This window comes from Balaenoptera physalus (genome assembly GCF_965194825.1).
Source record: "Balaenoptera physalus genome assembly, chromosome: 11".
Lineage (NCBI taxonomy): Eukaryota > Metazoa > Chordata > Mammalia > Artiodactyla > Balaenopteridae > Balaenoptera > Balaenoptera physalus.
Genome location: NC_138896.1, coordinates 32597641 through 32617224, shown reverse-complemented (window position 1 = coordinate 32617224; position 19584 = coordinate 32597641). Strand labels below are relative to the sequence as shown.

The 19584-nt window shown below is 55.2% G+C and overlaps 2 protein-coding genes across 4 annotated transcripts in view; both read left to right on the top strand.

Annotated features, from left to right (window-relative positions):
• Positions 1–5913, top strand: part of TTBK1 (tau tubulin kinase 1) — a 41588-nt gene extending 35675 nt beyond the window's left edge. For both annotated transcript variants that reach the window (XM_082414059.1, XM_082414058.1), the window contains 2 exons: positions 362–1920; positions 2588–5913. In XM_082414059.1, coding sequence (XP_082270185.1) covers positions 362–1920; positions 2588–2972 — 1944 coding nt within the window. In that variant the 3' untranslated portion in view covers positions 2973–5913. The remainder of the gene's footprint in view (positions 1–361; positions 1921–2587) is intronic.
• A 4792-nt stretch (positions 5914–10705) lies between these two features.
• SLC22A7 (solute carrier family 22 member 7) lies at positions 10706–19584 on the top strand. Of its 2 annotated transcripts, none has more exons than XM_082414107.1 (10): positions 10706–13634; positions 14277–14380; positions 14515–14669; positions 14793–14961; positions 15787–15910; positions 16268–16377; positions 16868–17082; positions 17282–17390; positions 18116–18322; positions 18731–19584. In XM_082414107.1, the coding sequence occupies exons 1-10, from the start codon at positions 13239–13241 to the stop codon at positions 18783–18785; spliced, it is 1644 nt and encodes a 547-aa protein (XP_082270233.1). In that variant the 5' UTR covers positions 10706–13238; the 3' UTR covers positions 18786–19584. The 2 variants fall into 2 exon arrangements, with proteins under 2 accessions (XP_082270233.1, XP_082270232.1); XM_082414106.1 differs by having other exon boundaries at positions 18116–18326; positions 18737–19584.

The window sequence follows — 19584 nt, the reverse complement described above, 5'->3', positions numbered from 1 at the left end:
TTGTCATTTTCTTCTGTTGATTGAACTAGAGTTGCCTCTGGGTTTCAGGATAGACATAGGATACAGAAGAGTGGGGGTAAAGGAGAGACTGGTAGACAGAAAAGCCACCAGGATCAAGGCCTGGGACCTCAGGGGACCTGGAGCATGAACACAGTTATTCATCAGAGATTTACTGAGCACTTCCTAGGTGCCAGGGACCATTCTAAGCCCTGGGGACAGAGCAATGAGCAAAACAGCCCCAGCATGTGCTCTAGTGGAACTCACACTCTCATGGGCCTCCTAGCCTGGGAGTGCAGTCAGTCCTTCTCCGGCCCAGGATGGGGGAGTGACCTCAGTGGGTCCCTGTGTGTGCCCCTTGCAGGTATTCTCCGTGGCGCCCCCGTTTGAGGTGAATGGTCTCCCACGAGCCGTGCCCCTGAGCCTGCCCTACCAGGACTACAAGAAAGATCTCTCCGATTACCGCGAACGGGCTCGGCTGCTCAACAGGGCCCGGAGGGTGGACTTCTCGTACATGCTACTTGCCACCCCGCAGGTCCCGCTGGCTCCTGTTCAGCCTCAAACGAATGGGAAGGAGGAAGAGGAGGAGGAGGAGGAGGAAGAGGAGGAGGAGGAGGAGGAAGAAGAAGAGGAAGAAGAAGAGAAGGAGGAGGAGGAAGAGGAGGAAGAAGAGGAGGAAGAAGAGGAGGAGGAGGCAGTGGCCCTGGGGGAGGTGCTGGGGCCACACAGTGGCTCCAGCAGTGAGGGCAGCGAGAGGAGCACGGACCGGAGCCAGGAGGGCGCCCCGTCCACGCTGCTGGCCGATGATCAGAAAGAGTCCAGGGGCCGAGCCTCCATGGCTGACGGGGACCTGGAGCCTGAGGAGGGCTCCAAAACGCTGGTGCTTGTCTCCCCTGGCGACATGAAGAAGTCGCCTGTCACTGCCGACCTGGCCCCCGACCCTGACCTGGGCACTCTGGCTGCCCTCACTCCTCAGCACGAACGGCCCCAGCCCACTGGCAGCCAGCTGGACGTGTCTGAGCCAGGCACCCTATCCTCTGTCCTCAAGTCTGAGCCCAAGCCCCCTGGGACCGGGACAGGGCTGGGGGCTGGGGCAGTGACCATAGGGGCAGGGGGAGTGGCAGTCACCTCCTCGCCCTTCACCAAAGTCGAGAGGACCTTTGTGCACATTGCAGAGAAAACCCACCTCAATGTCATGTCTTCCGGTGGACAAGCCTCCCGGTCTGAGGAGCTCAGCGCTGGGGGAGAGCTGGGCCTGGAGGTGCCCTCTGATGGAAGGGCTGAGGAGGAGGGGGCCTCCGTGTACCTGGAGAACGGCATTGCCATATCAGGGCTGGTGAGCTGTGTCCTGTCCGCCCCCCCCGGGAGCAGCCCCTTGGAGGTGACCACAGACTCACTGCCCAATGGCCCAGCCCTTGCCGATGGGTCAGCCCTGGCGTCCCTGCTGGAGCCAGGTCCCGAGAAACTGGCCACCATCTCCCCCAGTCGCCATGCCATGCCAGGCCCTCGTCCCAGGAGCCGAATCCCTGTCCTGCTGTCTGAGGAGGACACAGGCTCGGAGCCCTCAGGCTCACTGTCGGCCAAAGAGCGGTGGAGCAAGAGGGCCCGACCACAGCAGGACCTGGCGCGGCTGGTGATGGAGAAGAGGCAGGGCCGCCTGCTGTTGCGCCTGGCCTCTGGGGCCTCATCCTCTTCCAGTGAGGAGCAGCGCCGTGCCTCTGAGACGCTCTCAGGCACAGGCTCCGAGGAGGACACGCCTGCCTCTGAGCCCGCGGTGCCCAGGAAAGCCGGGCGGGCAGCTGCCACCCGGAGCCGGATCCCCCGCCCCATCAGCACCCGCATGCCCACGCCTGCCGCAGCCCAGCAGCCCCCTGACAGACCCCAAGGCGCGGCCCCAGCATCTGACACAGCCATCACCAGCAGGTGAGAAACTGCTGCTAGTCCTGGGGCAGGCAGAGGGTGACTACAGAAGGCTTCCACCAGCAGACGCTTCCCTGGAGCCAAGTGCTATTGATAATTCAGGAAGGACCCTCAGCCACACCTCCTGTCCACCAGCTCCCCAACTAAGTCTCTCTTCTGACTCAGCTCCCAGCCCTGTCACTGGGCTCAAGGGAGTGGCTGCAGTGAGTGTGTCTGGAGGGGTGCCAAGGAGGCCGGGCTTGGGAAAAGGCTGATGGGGGCCAGTGGGGTCCACACACAGCCTCTGGTGTGCCATGGGGCATTTGAGGCCAAAGGATAAAGGCCAGAATAGTTGGGAGAAAACATTATTCATATTAATATAAACATGGGTATATAATAGAGTAGAATGTAAAATCCATGTGAATTTTAAAGATAAAACAGAGACATCAAAGAAAGCCTGGAGCAAGCTCTTTTGGTAGCAGCCTGGGAGTGTGTGGCCCTTAGAGGTCCCGTTCTGGAGGATGGGGCACCATGCCTCAGTTTATCCATCTGTGCCAAGGTCTCCTCAGTTTCATCCAGTTCTGAGGATGCAGGACTCTGGAGCTCAGTGCCCAGGGAGATTCTGAAAATGTCTTTTTGTTTCTTTGCCCTCCTCTTGTCTCTTGCCTTCTGCCCTCCGCACCTCCCGCAGGCTCCAGCTGCAGAAGCCCCCAGGGACGGCCATTGCTGCTGACCTCCGTCCCAAACAGCCCCCCGGCCGTGGCCCGGGCCCAGGGCGAACCCAAGCCGGCACCAGGCCCCCAGCCCCGCGCAGTCCCGGCCTCCCCGCCTCCTCCGCGCACCATCCCAGCGCCTCCCCTCGGAGCCGGTCCCTGTCCCGCAAAGAGAGCCCCTCCCCCTCGCACCAGGCCCGGCCCGGGGCCCCCCCACCCCGGGGCGCCCCGCAGGCCCGGGCCCAGCCTGAAGGCACCCCCTCCCCGGGGGCCCCCAAGAAAGGACCCAGAGGGAAACTCCAGACTCAGCGCGCAACCAAAGGCCGGGCGGGGGTTGCGGAGGGTCGGGCTGGGGCCAGATAATGACGCGCGCGGCGCTCCGTGGCCCCTCACCCTCACCCCGGCCCCCCACCTGCAGCCGGCCACACTGGAACAGCTCCCAGCACAGCCTTACGCGCCTGACGCGCGCCACCCGCGGCCCCAGCTTCCTGCCTGCACCCGCGAGGACGCGCGCCAGCACACGCCGCGCCCACCCGCCGGCCCTGCGGAAGGGGACGCGGCGCCGCGGGGGGAGTGTCCGCCTCCCCATCCTTCCCCGTCTCCGCCCCTCCCCCTGCTGCCCTTCAGGTGGGGCAGGCTCACCCTACGCCCCGGGGAAGGCTCAGCGACTCTTCACCAAGGACTCCACGAATGGGGACGCCCTGCTCACCACCAGGCCTCTGCTGCTCTCCAAGCTCCCCCAGGGAACTCTGCTTACATATCCTGCGGCGCCTTTCCCTTCTCCTGACCCTCTTCCAGCCAAAGCTACACGCCCCAACCCTTTCGGAAAGGCAGCCTCAAATACCAGAAGTGGAGGCTCCAGCCTCCCTCCCACTAGGGGTTAATCTCACGTCTCCTGGGAGCTGTGGTGGTTGGAAAGGGCTCTTCTCAGCTGCCAGACGGGGGTTGGGGAGGTGAGACCTAGGAGCCATTGGTCTACTGTGGTGTGAGGGGGCAGGTCTGACCTGCCCCAAAGCCAGCACCATCCTGGACACCCCTGTAGGAGGCAGGGGACAGGTGATGGGGGGAGGGTGCTCCCTTGCGCCTCTGGGGTGCAAAGACCCCCTCCCCCTTAGTTTGTGTGGGACCTCAGTGGGAACCATCAAGTGTGTGTGGGCTGCCTTCCTGGGTAAGTGTTTCCCAATGGAAAGTTGCAGGGGGGCTTTAAAAAAGGTTTCACCCCTTCCCTTTGTCCCTGGATCTAGTGCTCAGGACCCCTCACCATCAGGAATTCCTTCTTGCCATCTAACCTCAATCTTGCCTACTGCAGTTTCAGCCAACTTCTCTCTCTCCTGAATTCGGTGGAGGAGGTGGAGAATGGCTGGTTATCATCTTCTCTGCACTGGCCCTTTGGAGATTCAGGGACTCAGTTCTAGCTGGGTCACCCTCCCTGTCCTCCTGCCTGTGGGGAGTAGGCTGGATCAGACCATCATCTCCCCCAGTGGGAGAGAGAGCAGAAATAGGCAGACAGACAGACAGCTGGCCCCTGGACTCAAGGCAGAAAGGCCTTTCTAACTTCCAGACTGTATGCTTGTGTGATAGGTCCAGCCCCAGTCCCCTCCGCCTCCAGCTCACCCTTCAGCCTGTCCCCTCTTGTCCTAATCCCAACCCATGCGGCTGAGCAGTCCCTGCAGCGGGTGAGGCCTCTGCTGCTCCATGAATGGATATGGGGCCTCCTCCTGGGTCTGGCTCCTGCATAGTTCATCCCAACTCATCATCAGCCTCAACTGCCTACATCCGGGCCAAGGGGCTGCAGAAGGATAGCCAACCCTGCCTATCTGGGACAGGTCCCCTGCAGGCCTTCTCCATCCTCAGCACACACAGCCTCTGCCCCCTGGCCTGGCCCCTCTGTTCTTCCCTGGGTCACAGAGAGCAAGGCAAGACAACCAAGGGAAGAGGAAGAAAGGTCCCAGCCTGCCCTAGTGATCTGGCAGCATCCAGCCACCATCACTTAGAAGGATGCCCATGAGGAAATTTGCCCCGAGAGAAGCCTGGTGGTGCCAGCTGAAGCCCCTGATGGAGAGTCGGCAGCTTGGGCAGCTGCTTCTATGCGAAGGTGGTGGTTTCTCTGCAGACCAGCCCAGGGGAGGACTCCAGGGTGGATGGCCTTCGAGGTTCACCCTATGCTGACGCAGAAGCTCCTAGAACACTCAGGAAACCTCTCCGGACAGAGCCCTCTTTGTCAACCCGAGACCCTCCCAAGGCCTCTGCTGCCCTCTGGATCCAGCAGAGGGGGTGGAGGAAGGGCCACTCCCTCCCACCTAGAGCTTCTCCGAATGACAATCAGCTCGTGCCAGGTGGGGACCAGGGCATGACCCCTGGTGCCCAGGTCCTGGGCCTGCTCCTTGCCACCAACCGAACTGTGAATGTAGGGCCCCCAGCCTCACCCCTGCCCCAGGACCAACAACACCCTGGTTTGGTGTTGGGAGGGAAAAGGGGGCGGCCTGAGAGAGCCCCAGGCCCATCCCCCGCTCTAGCTTCACCCAGCACTGGAGCTGGGCAGAGACACAAAACCCTGTCTGCCTTTGGGATTCCGGACCTCCCTAGGGCTCCCAACTGACCTCAGGCCTCTGCGTCATTGAATGTCACTGAGGTGGGGGGAGGAGAGGAAGGGGCGAGTGTGCGAGGGGGCTAGGGGACTGACTCTGCTCTTCTCCCTCAGAAGGATCCAGGGCAGAGGAAACCACACCTTCCAGTGCCCCCACCCCCAGCTGCAGCTTCTTTCCCCTTGGGCACCCATTCCCCGCCACCAAGCCTTCCCAGTCCTGAGCGCCTTCTCTATAAAAGAGTGTCACACCACCACCACCACCACACCCCTCCAGCATTTCCTCATCACCACAGCCTGTGTCACTGGCTCGGATGCAGGTCTGCTCACCCCAAAACATGCCTCCCCTCCCCAGCCGCACTGTGCACGAAGAAGGTGCAGGCGAGGAGCCGGGCCCCAAACACGTGGGCTGCCCCCTTCCCAGATCTTCGCAGGGGCCTGGCTTGCTCAGTCTTCTCAGCTCCGGGGACCAGCCCTGGTGGCCATGGGGTAGGGGGCAGAGAGTTGCCCTTTCCCTCCCCCTGGGGAAGCCACTGAAGAATGTTTACATGCCAAAAAGAATGTAACACCCTCCCCCACCCCTCCTAGTCACTGCATGGCCTCTGCCCACCTTGCACCTGTCCACCCCTCACCCCCACCCCCTGGAAGCCCCTGTCATGATTAGATCGGGTCTCGGAAGGGAAGTAGCCATCACACCATTAAAAAGCCTGTGGACCTTTCTTTCTGTTGGCCTGGACTCTTTTTCCTTTGGGAGAGAGGGCAAAGCCCAGGCCCTGGGGCTGGGGGTAGACAGGAGAGAAGAGAGCAGGTTGGTGGGAAAGTGTGGAGGGACTGTCATGGAGGCAGATTGTCTACAGAAAAGGATATGGAAGCGCAGGATGGATACCGGAAATTTGCTCAGGGTTACACTGGTAGAAGGGGACGGTCCTGCTGTCTCTGACAGCAAAGCTCAGGCTCTCTTGGCTCCCCTGGCTCCCAGAGACTCTAAGTCTAGCTTTGTGCAGAGAGGGAGGGAGGAAGAATTTTCATTGCCCCCAAAATTAACAGACAAAAGTACAAGTGTTTGGAAAACCATAAAGTACAGCAGCTTACAGGCAAAGAAGATAAATGGTCATTATTCTTACAAAATCTATGAAAATCACAAATGAACAGAGCCTCCACTCCTAGAAATGTATCCTATGGATATACTTGTAAACTTGCAAAATTATATGTGTCCCAAGTTATTCATGGCAGCATTCTTTGAACTCTGCAAAGCCTCATCTGCAATTCTGAAAGCCAAAAAGTTCTGAAACTTGGGAGTCTTCCCATTAGATTGGCATAAACTCATTTGGTATCAAAACCTGCCAAGACCATTTATAGTCTTTATTAATTCCATTTATCATACATGTTTGCAGTGGAAATATTAATGTGTTTGATTGCACGGCGCTGCCTTAGATCCTACTAGGGTGTTTCATAATATATGGAATATGCACTGAATTGCCTTTCTAAATATTAATATATTCTGGATTCTAAAAGATTTTCAATGGTTTGGGTAAGAGACTGTAGACCTATAAAAGCAAGCGCTCAGAAGCCATCTAAATGTCCATTAGGGGGGCTTCCCTGGTGGCGCAGTGGTTGAGAATCTGCCTGCCAATGCAGGGGACACGGGTTCGAGCCCTGGTCTGGGAAGATCCCACATGCCGCGGAGCAACTGGGCCCGTGAGCCACAACTACTGAGCCTGCGCGTCTGGAGCCTGTGCCCCGCAACAAGAGAGGCCACGACAGTGAAAGGCCCGCGCACCGCGATGAAGAGTGGCCCCCACTCGCTGCAACTAGAGAAAGCCCTCGCACAGAAACGAAGACCCAACACAGCCAAAAATAAATATAAATAAATAAATAAATTTATAAATGTCCATTAATTGGGGCCTGTTAGTAGAACATGGCCACCCATGTGACATCGTGGGGGTACTATGAAGCTCTACAATGAAGGAGGTGGCTTTTTGTATACAGTAAAAGAACTGTGTGTGTAATGTCCAACTGTGTAGATGAGTTAGAGGCCTCTGGTTGCTTTGGGAGGCGAGCTGGGGGGAGGGAGGCTGCAGTGTAGTGTACTTGCTGTACTTTTTGCATTTTGGATCCTAGGTTCACTATGTGTGAATCTTTCACCTAGGCAATACGTAAGCAATTTCTGTCCCAGGGTAGGCTCCCAGCCCTGTCTGGGATCAGAGGGAGAAGGGCCCAGGCTTTGATGTCCTGCTCTCCCTCCGAGAAGACCACTCCACCACAGCTCTGACATTCCAGAACCTGTGTAACCATCTCCTGTTTCCCTCCGTGACTTCCTGGGCCCCCCTTTCTTTTGACGTGATGCAAGGGGGCTCTAGGGTCTGATTCACTAGCTTTCAGTGGGGCCCCCACGTGCTTTTACCTTCCTTCTTGTTCAAAAATGTCAAAAGCAGGTCATATTTGTAGTAAAAAGGCAAGTGCTAAAAGCATATAAAATAAAACGTGAAAGCCTCCCATCCACAAATGTGACCATCTACAGGTAACCCCTGTGAACCACTTGGTGTATACCATCTCAGCCCTTCTTTTATGTTTATAATAATAGCACTCTCTCCATATATATTTCTTATAAATAGAGGAGCATATTACACCTACTATTCTGAAACATGATTTTTACACCCAACAATGTCTTAAAATACAGATCTTCCTTGTTTTTAGTATATCATAGAGTTGTACAACCAATCATCACAATCAATTTTAGAACATTTCCATCACCTCAGAAAGAAACTCCATACCTATAGCAGTCACTCCCATTTCCGCCCAACACCTCCAGCCCTAGGCAATCACTAATCTACTTTCTGGCTCTATATAGATTTGCCTATTTTGGACATTTCATATCACTGGAATCACACCATATGTGACTCTTTGTGACTGCCTTCTTTACACAGCTTCCAAGGTGAATGTTTCCAAGGTTCATCATATTTAGTTTTTATCAGTACTTCATTCCTTTTTAGGGCTGAATGATATTCTGTTGTATGGATAGACAACATTTTGTTTATCCATTCACCAGCCGATGGACTTTGGGTTGCTTCTACCTTATGGCTATTATGGATAATGCTGCTATGAACATTCATTTACGAGTGTTTGTGTGAGCATATGTTTTCATTTCTCTTGGGTATATATTCTAAGTATATAGGTAGAATATAGAAGTAGAATTGCTGGGTCATATGGTAACTTTATGTTTAATAGGTTGAGGAATTACCAAACTTTTCCACAAGGGCTATACCATTTTACTTTCCCACCAGCAACGTAGCAGGATCCTCGTGTTCTTTTTAATGGCTATGTAATGGTCCATGGCATGAATGTTCTATCTATCTAACCAGCTCCACATTGTGCTTTCATTAGAGTCTTTCCAACTTCTCACTATTTCAAATAGTGCCAAAATCAACATCCTGGCTCCAATCTTTGCTTACGTCTACGAGTCTAATTCTAGGAGAAATCCCCAGAATAATCAAGTAGATGAAAAATGATATCTTGTTCTATTTTTTAATTTCTTTTATTATTATGAATGAATGAAAGAATGCCAAGGACTATTCATTCATTGTTGTTTAGAATTCCTTCAATCATTCATTCGTTCAACTAATTCTGAGCCCCACATGTACCAGAGGCTATGCCAGACATGGGACACCATCCAGGAAATGAGACAAGGCAGAGTGTGCCCTCTAGGAGGTGGCTGTAAATTAACTTTCACTTTACACGAGGCTCTATGTGTGCTGATACATGAGGCTCAGGTAGGGCCTCCCAGGCCAGCCTGCAAACTTGTAGGAAGGCCCTCCGATGAATATGACTCTTAGACTGAATTTTGAAGGAGAAACAGCAGTTGGGCACATAAAGAGCAGCGGGGGCAAGGTGTGGAGGTGTGAGGACTATGTGTGGTTCAGTGTGGTGGTCACTGGTGTGATTCGGGGAGTAGAGAGAGGAGTGAGGGGGGGCAGGACCAAGCCTGTGGCAGGGATGGGCTATGCCAAGGAGGACAGCTTTAGAGGGTTACAGAGAACCCCTGCCCGCCCTCCTCCCCCAGGAGCCTGAGACCTGCAAGGCACACTCACGTCCCTCACAGCTTGGCTCCACAGGTGAGGACCTGCCCAGGCCCCCGCTGACCTTCTCTCCACTCCCTCAGAAAGACTATCTTTTCTGTTCTAGGGCCAAGAGAGCTCTGAGGACAGCGACACAGAGAAATGAGTGGCTTGAGCAAGGTTCCTCAATCAGGGGCTTGATAGGGGCCAAAAGACCCAGGACACTGGAGGGGCCTTTGTTAGTAAAGAGAGGTCCTTGGGGGACACTCTGGAAAAAAGAGACCAGAGTGGGAATGTGGAGGGTGTCATGTCTCTGATCGTCATACACTGGGGCCTGCTGAGATTTTCCCATTGGCTACTCAGGAGTCAAGGCCAGGATAAGAGCTGAGACCAAGCCAAGACTGAAGGGTGGTCAAGATGAACTTCTACGTCCTCAGCCAATGCAGGAGCCTAGTCTTGCCCATGGTGATGTGGTGATGGGGGAGGAGAATCTGCATGGTCATTGGAATTTGGCCATTAGTCAGAGGGAAATATGAGACAAGCCCATTTTCATCCGTTCCAGGTGGCATCTTCTGCATTCCTCTCCATCCCATGTACAATTAAGCCCAAAGCAGTGTAACATCACCCATTGCCACCACCATCAATTTTACCACAATCACCACCTCTATCTCCATTACCTACTTCTAACTCTATTACCCACCACTACCAGCACCCTTATCACTCAAATCACAGATACCCTTCTCCATCACCTGCAGTCACCACCACCATCACCATCACCACCACTAGGCTCTGATGACACGATTAACAAGAGAGACAAAATTCTTGTTCTCCAGGAGCTTATATATCTTCAGCATGAGCACCGCCACCATTTTCGCCATCACCACCACCACCACCACCACCATCAGTATCATCTACCACATAATCCTCATCACCACCACTGCCCTCATAACCACATCACTATTACCACTATCCCTAGCCCCATACCCTTCATCCCTATTCCAATCACCATCATTTCTGCCATCAGTATTCCCACCTCCATCGCTGGTATACCATCCATCCCATCACCATATTTCCCACTACAATGGATTCTGTCATTACCACCATCATCAATGTAGGAAATGATTACCTGGATTGTAGCAATGATTAATGGTCAGTGAAGCCCCAAGTAAGATAGGGAGGTCACTCAGTGGAGAGAGAGGCAAAAGAGTAAGAAACACTAAAGTGTAAGAAGTCTCTATTGCAGGCAATCCCAAATAGGGAATTGTTTACCCCAGGAACTTATTCTTTCCCAAACCCTCCAACAGTTCTAGCATAATTTCAAGTAAGGAGTTGTTGTTTTTCCAGTGCACAAGGCTCCTTCTCATCTAGTCTGGTATAAATGAGGGTCTCCTTCTATCTTGGCCTCTGAGCCCAAGTTTGGATTCCCAGGTTGGAGGGGCATGGGGATGGTTAAAAATTTAATCAAAACCAGCTCTTGACTGGTAATTCAGAGCTGATCAGTACTCTGGTTAGACTCCTGGCATTTCCTACCTTGCTTGTCCTTGCTTTTCCAGCCTCCAAACATCACGGTCATTGTCACCACCATTCCTTGATGACATCAGAGAGGAGAGCTGCCATATGGGGTGGAGGCAGGGAATAAGATGAAGCCGGGGGTACAGTTAATGTCAAATTACTCTCTGTAGAAAGGGGCTTCAGATTTAGATCTGAGTTGCCTAGAAGCCAATGCAAAGAGAGAGAGGTGACTATTAGCTACGTCTCATGTTAAGGCAGGAGAGAACCCTCCACTGTGAAAATGAAGGCACCGCAGCCAATGCCCAGGGTTGGCCTCATTGGCTGTTCTCTCTGGCTGTGGAAAAACCTCAGAGTATTCCCCTGTGGAGTCGCTGGAGGGACCATGGTGATGAGATGGCTGCAAAACTTACCTCTCAGGAACCACAAACAGTTATGGTATTTTATATTTTTATAGAAATGATTACATAGTATCAAATGAGGGAGGAACCAACAATGTGGGGGTCGCATATGGGTGAGAGCAAGAGGGAAGGAGTTTCTCACTCTTGAGCTGGTCTCCAGAGTGGCTGGGGCATCCACCAGGTGAATAGGAGGGAGGCCAGGGCTGCCCTCAGGACCGCACCCATGGTACTGGAGGGAATGGGGCATGGTGGGGAGGGGTCAGAGACAGGCTTGGGGAGAGGAGTCATATGGAGGGTCATATGGCCAAGCTAGGGAGCTGGACTTCCACCCTCCAGCAGAGGGAGCTCGTGAGGGGTTTTTTGTTTGTTTGCTTTTGATGTGGACCATTTAAAAAGTCTTTATTGAATTTGTTACAATATTGCTTCTGTTTTATGTTTTGGTTTTTCGGCCGAGAGGCATGTGGTATCCTAGCTCCCTGACCAGGGATTGAACCCGCACCCCCTTCATTGGAAGGCAGAGTCTTAATCACTGGACCGCCAGGGAAGTACCATGGTGAAGGGTTTTAAACAGAGACATTACCCTGTCAGATTTGTGTTTTAAAATGTTCATTGTGGTGGGTGTGTTGAGACGGGTGAGACTGGAGGCAGGGGGGGTTGTATCACTTGTTTTAATCCTCTCGCCAGACTACACGCTCACTGGGGGCAGGGACTGTGGCCGAGGCATCTTTGTACCTTACCGAATGCTGAGGTCGCACTAGAGACTCAATATCTTTTACTATTATCATCTCCTGTCACCACCACCAAATCACTGCCCTCACTCCCAAGCCTATTAGCATCACCATTAACACACACCATGTCAACAATTTAGCTCTTTTCCCAGAGCTTTCTCAGGGAGCCCAGCCTAGGGCAGACTGGAACATCTCCAGCTCAGCAGCTTGGGTCAAAGGCCCGGGCAAGAGTCAGGGGTCCTGGTCCTCTCTGCAGCTCTGCTGCTGAGTCACTGTGTGAACCCAGCAAGCCATGTTCCCAGCCTCCCAAACAGTTTTTCTTAACTCTTCAAAGTGGGGCTAGACTAAATAAGAGGTTTTCAAATATTTTTGTAGCTTGGGCTCTTTAGAAGCTTATTTGCCAACCTGGTGTTTGGAGAATCAGATCAGAATAAATCTGACATTGCTGGCTTTCCCTGTGCTTTCGCAGCAGGGGGACATGAATGAGAACTGAGTGGGGAGTCAGACAAATTCTGAGTCTTAGGCATTCATTGCAGGCAACTATGCCAGGACCTTGGCAAACCCTTTCCTTCCCTACCACCACCCCCCAGACACCACGGGGTGATCTAGGAAGCTCCTGAAATAGGGGCAGAGGGCAGGCAGAAGGGATTGTGTATATGGGAAGAGCCCCTGAGTGAAGAAGTGGGAGGGTGATAGGTCTCGGACCCCCAGATCAGCCAGGCTGTCCAGTGTGGTTCCAGGTGTGCCTCAGGCCAGGGCATAAGCTCCGGGTAGGGGTACAGGGAGGCCTTGTGGCTCAGCAGGAAGAACCCTTCACCTGGTTAGGGCCTGGCTGTCAGTCTTGCATCCTGAGCTGCTGGTCAGGCTGTGGCTGCAAATAGACAAAACTGACCTAAGGCTTCACAGGACAAAGGGCATCCAGGGAGAGCTGGCACTATGCTCCAGGAGACCTCCCCTTTTAGGGACCCTTGGAAGCTCTGCTGACCAAGGGGCTAGGGCCTCACCTCCTACATACCCAGCTACCCCATCATGGCAGCCCAAGGTTGCCCCACTTGGTCCTTGAGCACCAATATGTAAGTCCCAGAGCCACAGAGTCAGTGACCTCTGAATGGATGGCAGCCCCTCCCCCCAGGCACTGGGCCAGACAGGCAGGGATCCCTGGAGACCTAGGTGGCCGGGGAGGGCCCAATCCTGGGCCAGCCCCTGAGGGCTGGATTCTGGCTGCAGGCTCTCTGCTCATCAGTCAGTCTACTCCCGCCTCCAGAGTCCAAGGGTCCAAGTGGTGGGCAGTTTGAGCTGGGCTGGGCACTACAGAGGGAGTCCGTGCTGGAGAAGGTTGGTGGGTGGGCAGCATGGGATTCGAGGAGCTGCTACACAAGGTGGGAGGCTTTGGGCCCTTCCAGCTGCGGAACGTGGCACTGCTGGCCCTGCCCCGTGTGCTGCTGCCCATGCACTTCCTCCTGCCCATCTTCCTGGCTGCTGTGCCAGCCCACCGCTGTGCCCTGCCTGGAGTCCCTGCCAACTTCAGTCACCAGGATGAGTGGGTGGAGGCCCACCTGCCCCGGGAGCCTGATGGCAGGCTCAGCTCCTGCCTCCTCTTCACCCATCTCCAGGCGCTCCCCAACACCACGCTGTGGGGAGGGGGGCAGAGCCCTGGGGAGCAGCTGGAGGGTGAGCCCTCCACAGTGCCCTGCCCTCAGGGCTGGGAGTACGACCACTCGGAATTCTCCTCCACCATTGCAACCGAGGTACCCGTGCTGGGAGGTTGGGGGACATGCGAGTGGATGGGCCTGCCATTGCCTTGGGTGATTACCATGTGGGCATTAGACACATTATTTTACCATTTAGAGTCTCAGTTTACCAATCTGTAGATGGGATCTAGAAATTCAAAGCACTGAGCTTCGTTCCTGGCTTGTAGTAAAGCCCCTATGTGAGAGCTGCTATTATTAATTGCGAGGTAATTAGGGCAGGTGAGGGCTAAGATGGCTCTAGGGAGCTGGGGCAGAGATTTGAGAAGGGTGTTTCTGTAGTAAGAGGTGGAGAAACAATAGAGGATTCCTCTCTCTTCCTTTTTTCCGGGCCCCAGGTCTAGGATTTGCATAATCCATCTAGAGGAGTGCAGGTGGGGGCAGAGTCTCTCTGGGAAGGAGCAGAACTCCTGTTGTCATGGTCAAGGCCTTCTATGGGAAGACACTGAGGCTGCAGAATTGGGGAGGGGCAAAGTTTTCCACCCCCCAAGCTGGGGTGAATAGTTGGGGGCTATCTGACATGGAGGTACCAGGATGGCACAGTTGACCTCAGAAGAACCTGGGGTCTAGGAGAAGAGGGATTGGTACCAGCTGGAGAGGGCCCTGTGCCCATAGGAGGCCCCTCCCTGCCTGTCCCTGCAGTGGGACCTGGTGTGTGAGCAGAAAGGCCTGAACAGAGCCACTTCCACCTTCTTCTTCGCCGGTGTGCTGGTGGGGGCCGTGGCCTTCGGATACCTGTCTGACAGGTGGGGTGAGGTAGGGGGGCCAATAAGGGTGTGGGGTGGGGAACCCTTTCCACTAGCTGGGGTATGGGCCTAGTATACCTCTGTCTTGGGACTTCCCTTCTACAGGGCGCTGACCCTGCATGACCCCTGTGCAGGTTTGGGCGGCGCCGTCTGCTGCTCGTGGCCTATGTGAGTTCCCTGGTGCTGGGCCTGGCATCTGCAGCCTCAGTCAGCTACACCATGTTTGCCATCACTCGCACCCTCACTGGCACGGCTCTGGCTGGCTTCACCATCATCGTGATGCCACTGGGTGAGGCAGGCAAAGGACGGGTAGGGCCTAGAAGACTGCAGGGAGGCAGTTGTCATGGGTGAGACTGAGCCCATCTGGCCCTTGCTAACTGTCTTCCTGTCTTCAACCGCGCCCTGGGTCCAGAGCTGGAGTGGCTGGACGTGGGACACCGTACTGTGGCAGGTGTCCTGAGCAGCACCTTCTGGACAGGGGGTGTGATGCTGTTGGCACTGGTCGGCTACCTGATACGGGACTGGCGATGGCTTCTGCTGGCTGTCACCCTGCCTTGTGCCCCAGGCATCCTCAGCATCTGGTGAGACCTGGGGGTAGCTGGGGAGTGGGAGATACAGGAGGCCACAGACAGAATTAATCAAAGGCTGAGATTCGAAGACAGACTGAGAGATGAAGAGAAACTGTCAGTGACCAACAGAGAGAAAGAGAGACAGAGATCAATACAAAGAAGATGGCACCAGGCTTGTGAAGCAGAGAAACAGGGAACAAAATATAGAGAGATAGAGATGGAATGACAGGCAGAACCACTGAGAGACAGTGAGAGACCAGGACAGAAAGGCAGACTCAGAGGCACAGATAGAGATGAACACATGAGTGACAGAAGAGACAGAGCCAAGCACAGACAGGCTGGCGCCCTGGAGGGGTGGGGGTGGTGGCAAAGCCAGCACAGGGGTAGGGAGTCCAAGCAGGAGGGTGGGGGGGCTGGGTGAGATGGGCATTTCATTGCCTACCCAAAATGAACTGGTTTTGGATGATCCCTGTGGGTATGTCTGTATGTCTGTCTCTCTTTCATCCTATGCCCTCCTGTCACCTGTGGGTGAAGTGGGTAGCTGGTCCTGGGGGCTGAGGTTTTGGGAGCAAGACCAATTCAGCTGAGTAGAGAAGGGACTCCCAGGCTGTGGAGGACCTAGGCCTGGGCAAGGAAGAGTGGGAAGAGGTGGCTTTGAAACTGGGCCTTAAGGGATGAATAATAGTTCATCAGGTGAGGAGGGCTTGGGAAGAGAACACATTCCAGGCTGAGGGGACTGTGTGGGGAAGAGCCTGGAAGCTGACAGCCTGTGGTGTGCCCAGGAGGGAGATGTGGCTTAGGGCGCTCTGACTGAAGGGCCTCCTCCTGCCCCCCCAGGTGGGTGCCTGAGTCTGCACGCTGGCTTCTGACCCAGGGCCGTGTGGAAGAGGCCCACAGGTACCTGCTCCGCTGTGCCAGGCTCAATGGGCGGCCTCTGGGTGAGGACGGCCTGAGCCAGGAGGTGAGAGTGAATGTATGTGTGAGTGCATGCAAGTACACGTGTGTGTGTGTGTGTGTGTGTGTGTGTGTGTGTGTGTGTGTGTGTGTGCCCTGTGTCAAGGGTCCCCTTCCTGGGGTCCACTCTGTGTGCAAGAAAAGCTCCTGACCCCCAGTGGAGTGTTCCAAACTCTTCAGGATGTCCTACTGGCCCTAGTGGGCCACACCCTTGACTCAGGCCCACCCTACTCAGCTCCCACGTGCATCCCCTCCCCCACTACTGCAGAAGAGAAGGACGGAGACCCAGGGAGAACAAGGTGCCTTGCTTGCTCAGGCCACATAGCCAACTCCGATGTCACAAACACTTCTCCTTCCTCACCAGGCTCTGAGCAAAGTGGCTGCTGCGGAGCGAGTGGTCCGAAGACCCTCATACCTAGACCTGTTCCGGACACCAAGGCTGCGACACATCTCATTGTGCTGCATGGTGGTGTGGTGAGGAGGGGGCTGACCTGGGCCTGGTGGGCTGGGGGAGGGGCACACTCCACTGGTGCTGAGTGTGAGAGGACAAGGGACAAGTGAAACTGTAACTGCGGATGGCAGGAGGATCCGCCTCTAGGGAGGAAGGGGCTCTGGGAGGTCAGGATGGAGCAGGCATCAGAGACACGTGGGGTTAAATTCAGGCTCTGCCACCTCCTTACTGTGAGCCCTTTGACAGGTCAATTAACACTCTGAGCCTCAGTGCCTCTTCTGTACAACCGACGCTATTAGTTCCTATCTCACAGGGTTGCTGTGAAGATTAGGTAAAGGTGCTTGGGCTACTGGCATGTGCTGCACACTCAGAAGGGATTATGGGGACACGGAAGACCGTGGGCAGCGGGCTCCGAAGGTGGGGGAGACGGTCCCTCTAAAAGGCCAAGGCTCCTGAGGAGAGGACAAGGGGGCGCGAAGGAGGACCCCTGAGTGGTATCGCGACCCCCCTCAGGTTTGGAGTGAACTTTTCCTATTATGGCGTGAGCCTGGATGTGTCGGGACTGGGGCTGAACGTGTACCAGACGCAGCTGCTCTTCGGGGCCGTGGAACTGCCCTCCAAGCTGCTGGTCTACCTGTCGGTGCGCCACGCTGGACGCCGCCTCACGCTGGCAGGAACGCTGCTCGGCGCCGCCCTCGCCTTGGGCTTCAGGCTGCTGGTGTCCTCCGGTGAGCCCCGCCCCAAGCCCCCGCCCATTCCCGTAGGCCCCGCCTCCTGGCCGAGAACCGCCCCCCCCCCGCCCTTTCCCGGAAGCCCTGACTCAAGGCCAGTTAAGTCCGGCCCTCTCCGGAGGCTCCACCTCCTATCCTGGGAGAACCTCGGTTCTCCTGCAAGGCCTGCTCACTGCCTGAACCCCTTTTCCTCCAGAGGTGAAGTCCTGGAGCACCGCCCTGGCGGTGATGGGGAAAGGTTTTTCTGAAGCTGCCTTCACCACTGCCTACCTGTTCACGTCGGAGTTGTACCCTACCGTGCTCAGGTGACGGGTCCCAGGCAAGCCACCTCGAGGGAGGGCTTGTTAGTCACAACTCTTACCAACACGCCTACGTACACACACTGCACCCCAGTCCCTGTCGCCCATTCCTTACAGAGCTAATCAGAGCTGTCTGTGTTTGCCTAAGTCTGGGAGGAGGTGGGGCATTTAATCTTCTTTACTAAGTGACCTTGAGCAAGGTCAGACAACTTCTCTGGGCCTCCTTTAAAAGAAAACAGTCGCAAAAGGCCCCATCTGTCCATCCCATCCTACTCAACACAGCCCAAGCAGAACTGCCCTTGGGGGTTGTCTCTGGACATAAGGCCCTGGCCCTTTCAGGTAGCTATTGACAGGTGGGGAGGAGATGGGTAGGCAGCTGGGCATGTTTAGAAAGCCTTGTGTCTCCTCTAACATGGCAGGGTCTGTTCCAGCTGCTGACCCCTTCCTTTCACGCTACCCTTTCCCCATCCTCTTTCTGATGACTTTTTTTTCCTTCAGCAATACGTGATCGGTACTATCAGAATGGGGGCCCATCCTCTGGTGGGTGCTGGCTTGGGGGCCCCTGGCCTGGAGGTGGGTGGGAAGACCACCTGAAAGAAGACTCAGCTTTCTTAGCTGTCTGGGGAGAAGGGGGCACCAGGCCCTGCCAGCCCAGAAAGGGAGCCCCGTGAGGCATGACCGCAAGTAGGTGTGAGCACCAACCCCCTCCTCCATCCTCTCTCTCTGAGCAGACAGACAGGGATGGGGCTGACTGCACTGGTGGGCCGACTGGGGGGCTCTTTGGCCCCACTGGCAGCCTTGCTGGACGGAGTATGGCTGTCACTGCCCAAGCTCGCTTATGGGGGGATCGCCCTGCTGGCTGCCTGCACTGCCCTCCTGCTACCAGAGACAAAGCAGGCACAACTACCAGAGACCATCCAAGACGTGGAGAGGAAGAGGTGTGTGCACAGGACTGTGTCTGTGTGAGCACATGCATGTGGGTATGGGTGCTCAGGTACCTGACACCTTGGGTAAGATTCAGAGAGGAAGACATGTCTGCACATGTGTGTCTGGTGCATGTATGCGAGTGTGCGTGGGTGTGTGACCTGAGGTATGTAAACTGCGTGTATAGAAGTGTACATGAGTCCGTACCTGTGTGTGTGTCCAGGAAGAAAAGGATGTGTACACACACTCAGGTATGCCTACATGTCAGGGATGGGTCAAGCATGTGTGGGAGTCACTTGTGGGAGTACATGTGTCTGTATATCAAGAGCTGGGGGGAGCCCTAGGCCAGCCCTATGGGGCAGGCTGGGGCGGTAGGCTGGGAGGATAAACCCCATCATTGCTCATGACTCCTTCCTCCTCAGTGCCCCATCCAACCCTCAGGAGGAAGAGATGCCCATGAAGCAGGTCCAGGACTGAATGGAATCAGGGGCAGGCCCTCCATGGAAGTTCTGCAGCAGGGGCTGGGAGAACAGAAGGGCAGGCCCTCTGACCAGGGCTGGGGGCAGTGAGCCCCCTGCCCAGGCCTGGAGTTGCCCCCTCTCTGTGCTCATCCAGCCTTGACTATTTGGCCTCCAGCAACAGAGCAACTTCCCAGAATGCAGTGGGCTGCTGAGAATTCTGGCACCCCTCTCATGGCTGGGGGGATTCTGTAAATAAAGGTGCCCCTTGGGTTAGGGCAACAGTGAGGAGCTGTGGGATGAGCCCTGGATGGGAAGCCACTGAGTCTGGCCCTGGGTTCTGGTCCCAGCTTTGTTACTGATTTCTGGGTGACCTTGGGCATGTGGCTTTCCCTCTCTGGGTCTGTCTGGTCATCTCTCAAATGGATAATGAAGCCTCTTAGCAGACCTCGCCACAGGATCTATCTGCTCTCATGCTCAAATGAGATACTGAATAAGGTGCTTCCTCTCGAGATGGTGCTAAAGAAAGAACTGTCCTATGACGACTTCTGGTACCAACAGGGCTGGTGGGCATGCTGTCCACTGTGTGGTGCTGGGAGCTGCCCAGTGCCAGAGCCAGGGGACCAGGAGAACAGAGCTCTTTGTTCCCATGGCTGGCTTTGCTACCTCCCAGTCACTTTGCAGGGTAATGCATCCCCACACCCCTACACTCCCCACCCTCCAACCCACTGTCTAGGCCTCATGCCCAAAGAAGAGTTGAAGGCATGGGAGCCAACATTTTATTGGAGAAGCCAAAATAAACAGAAGTTTTATGAGTA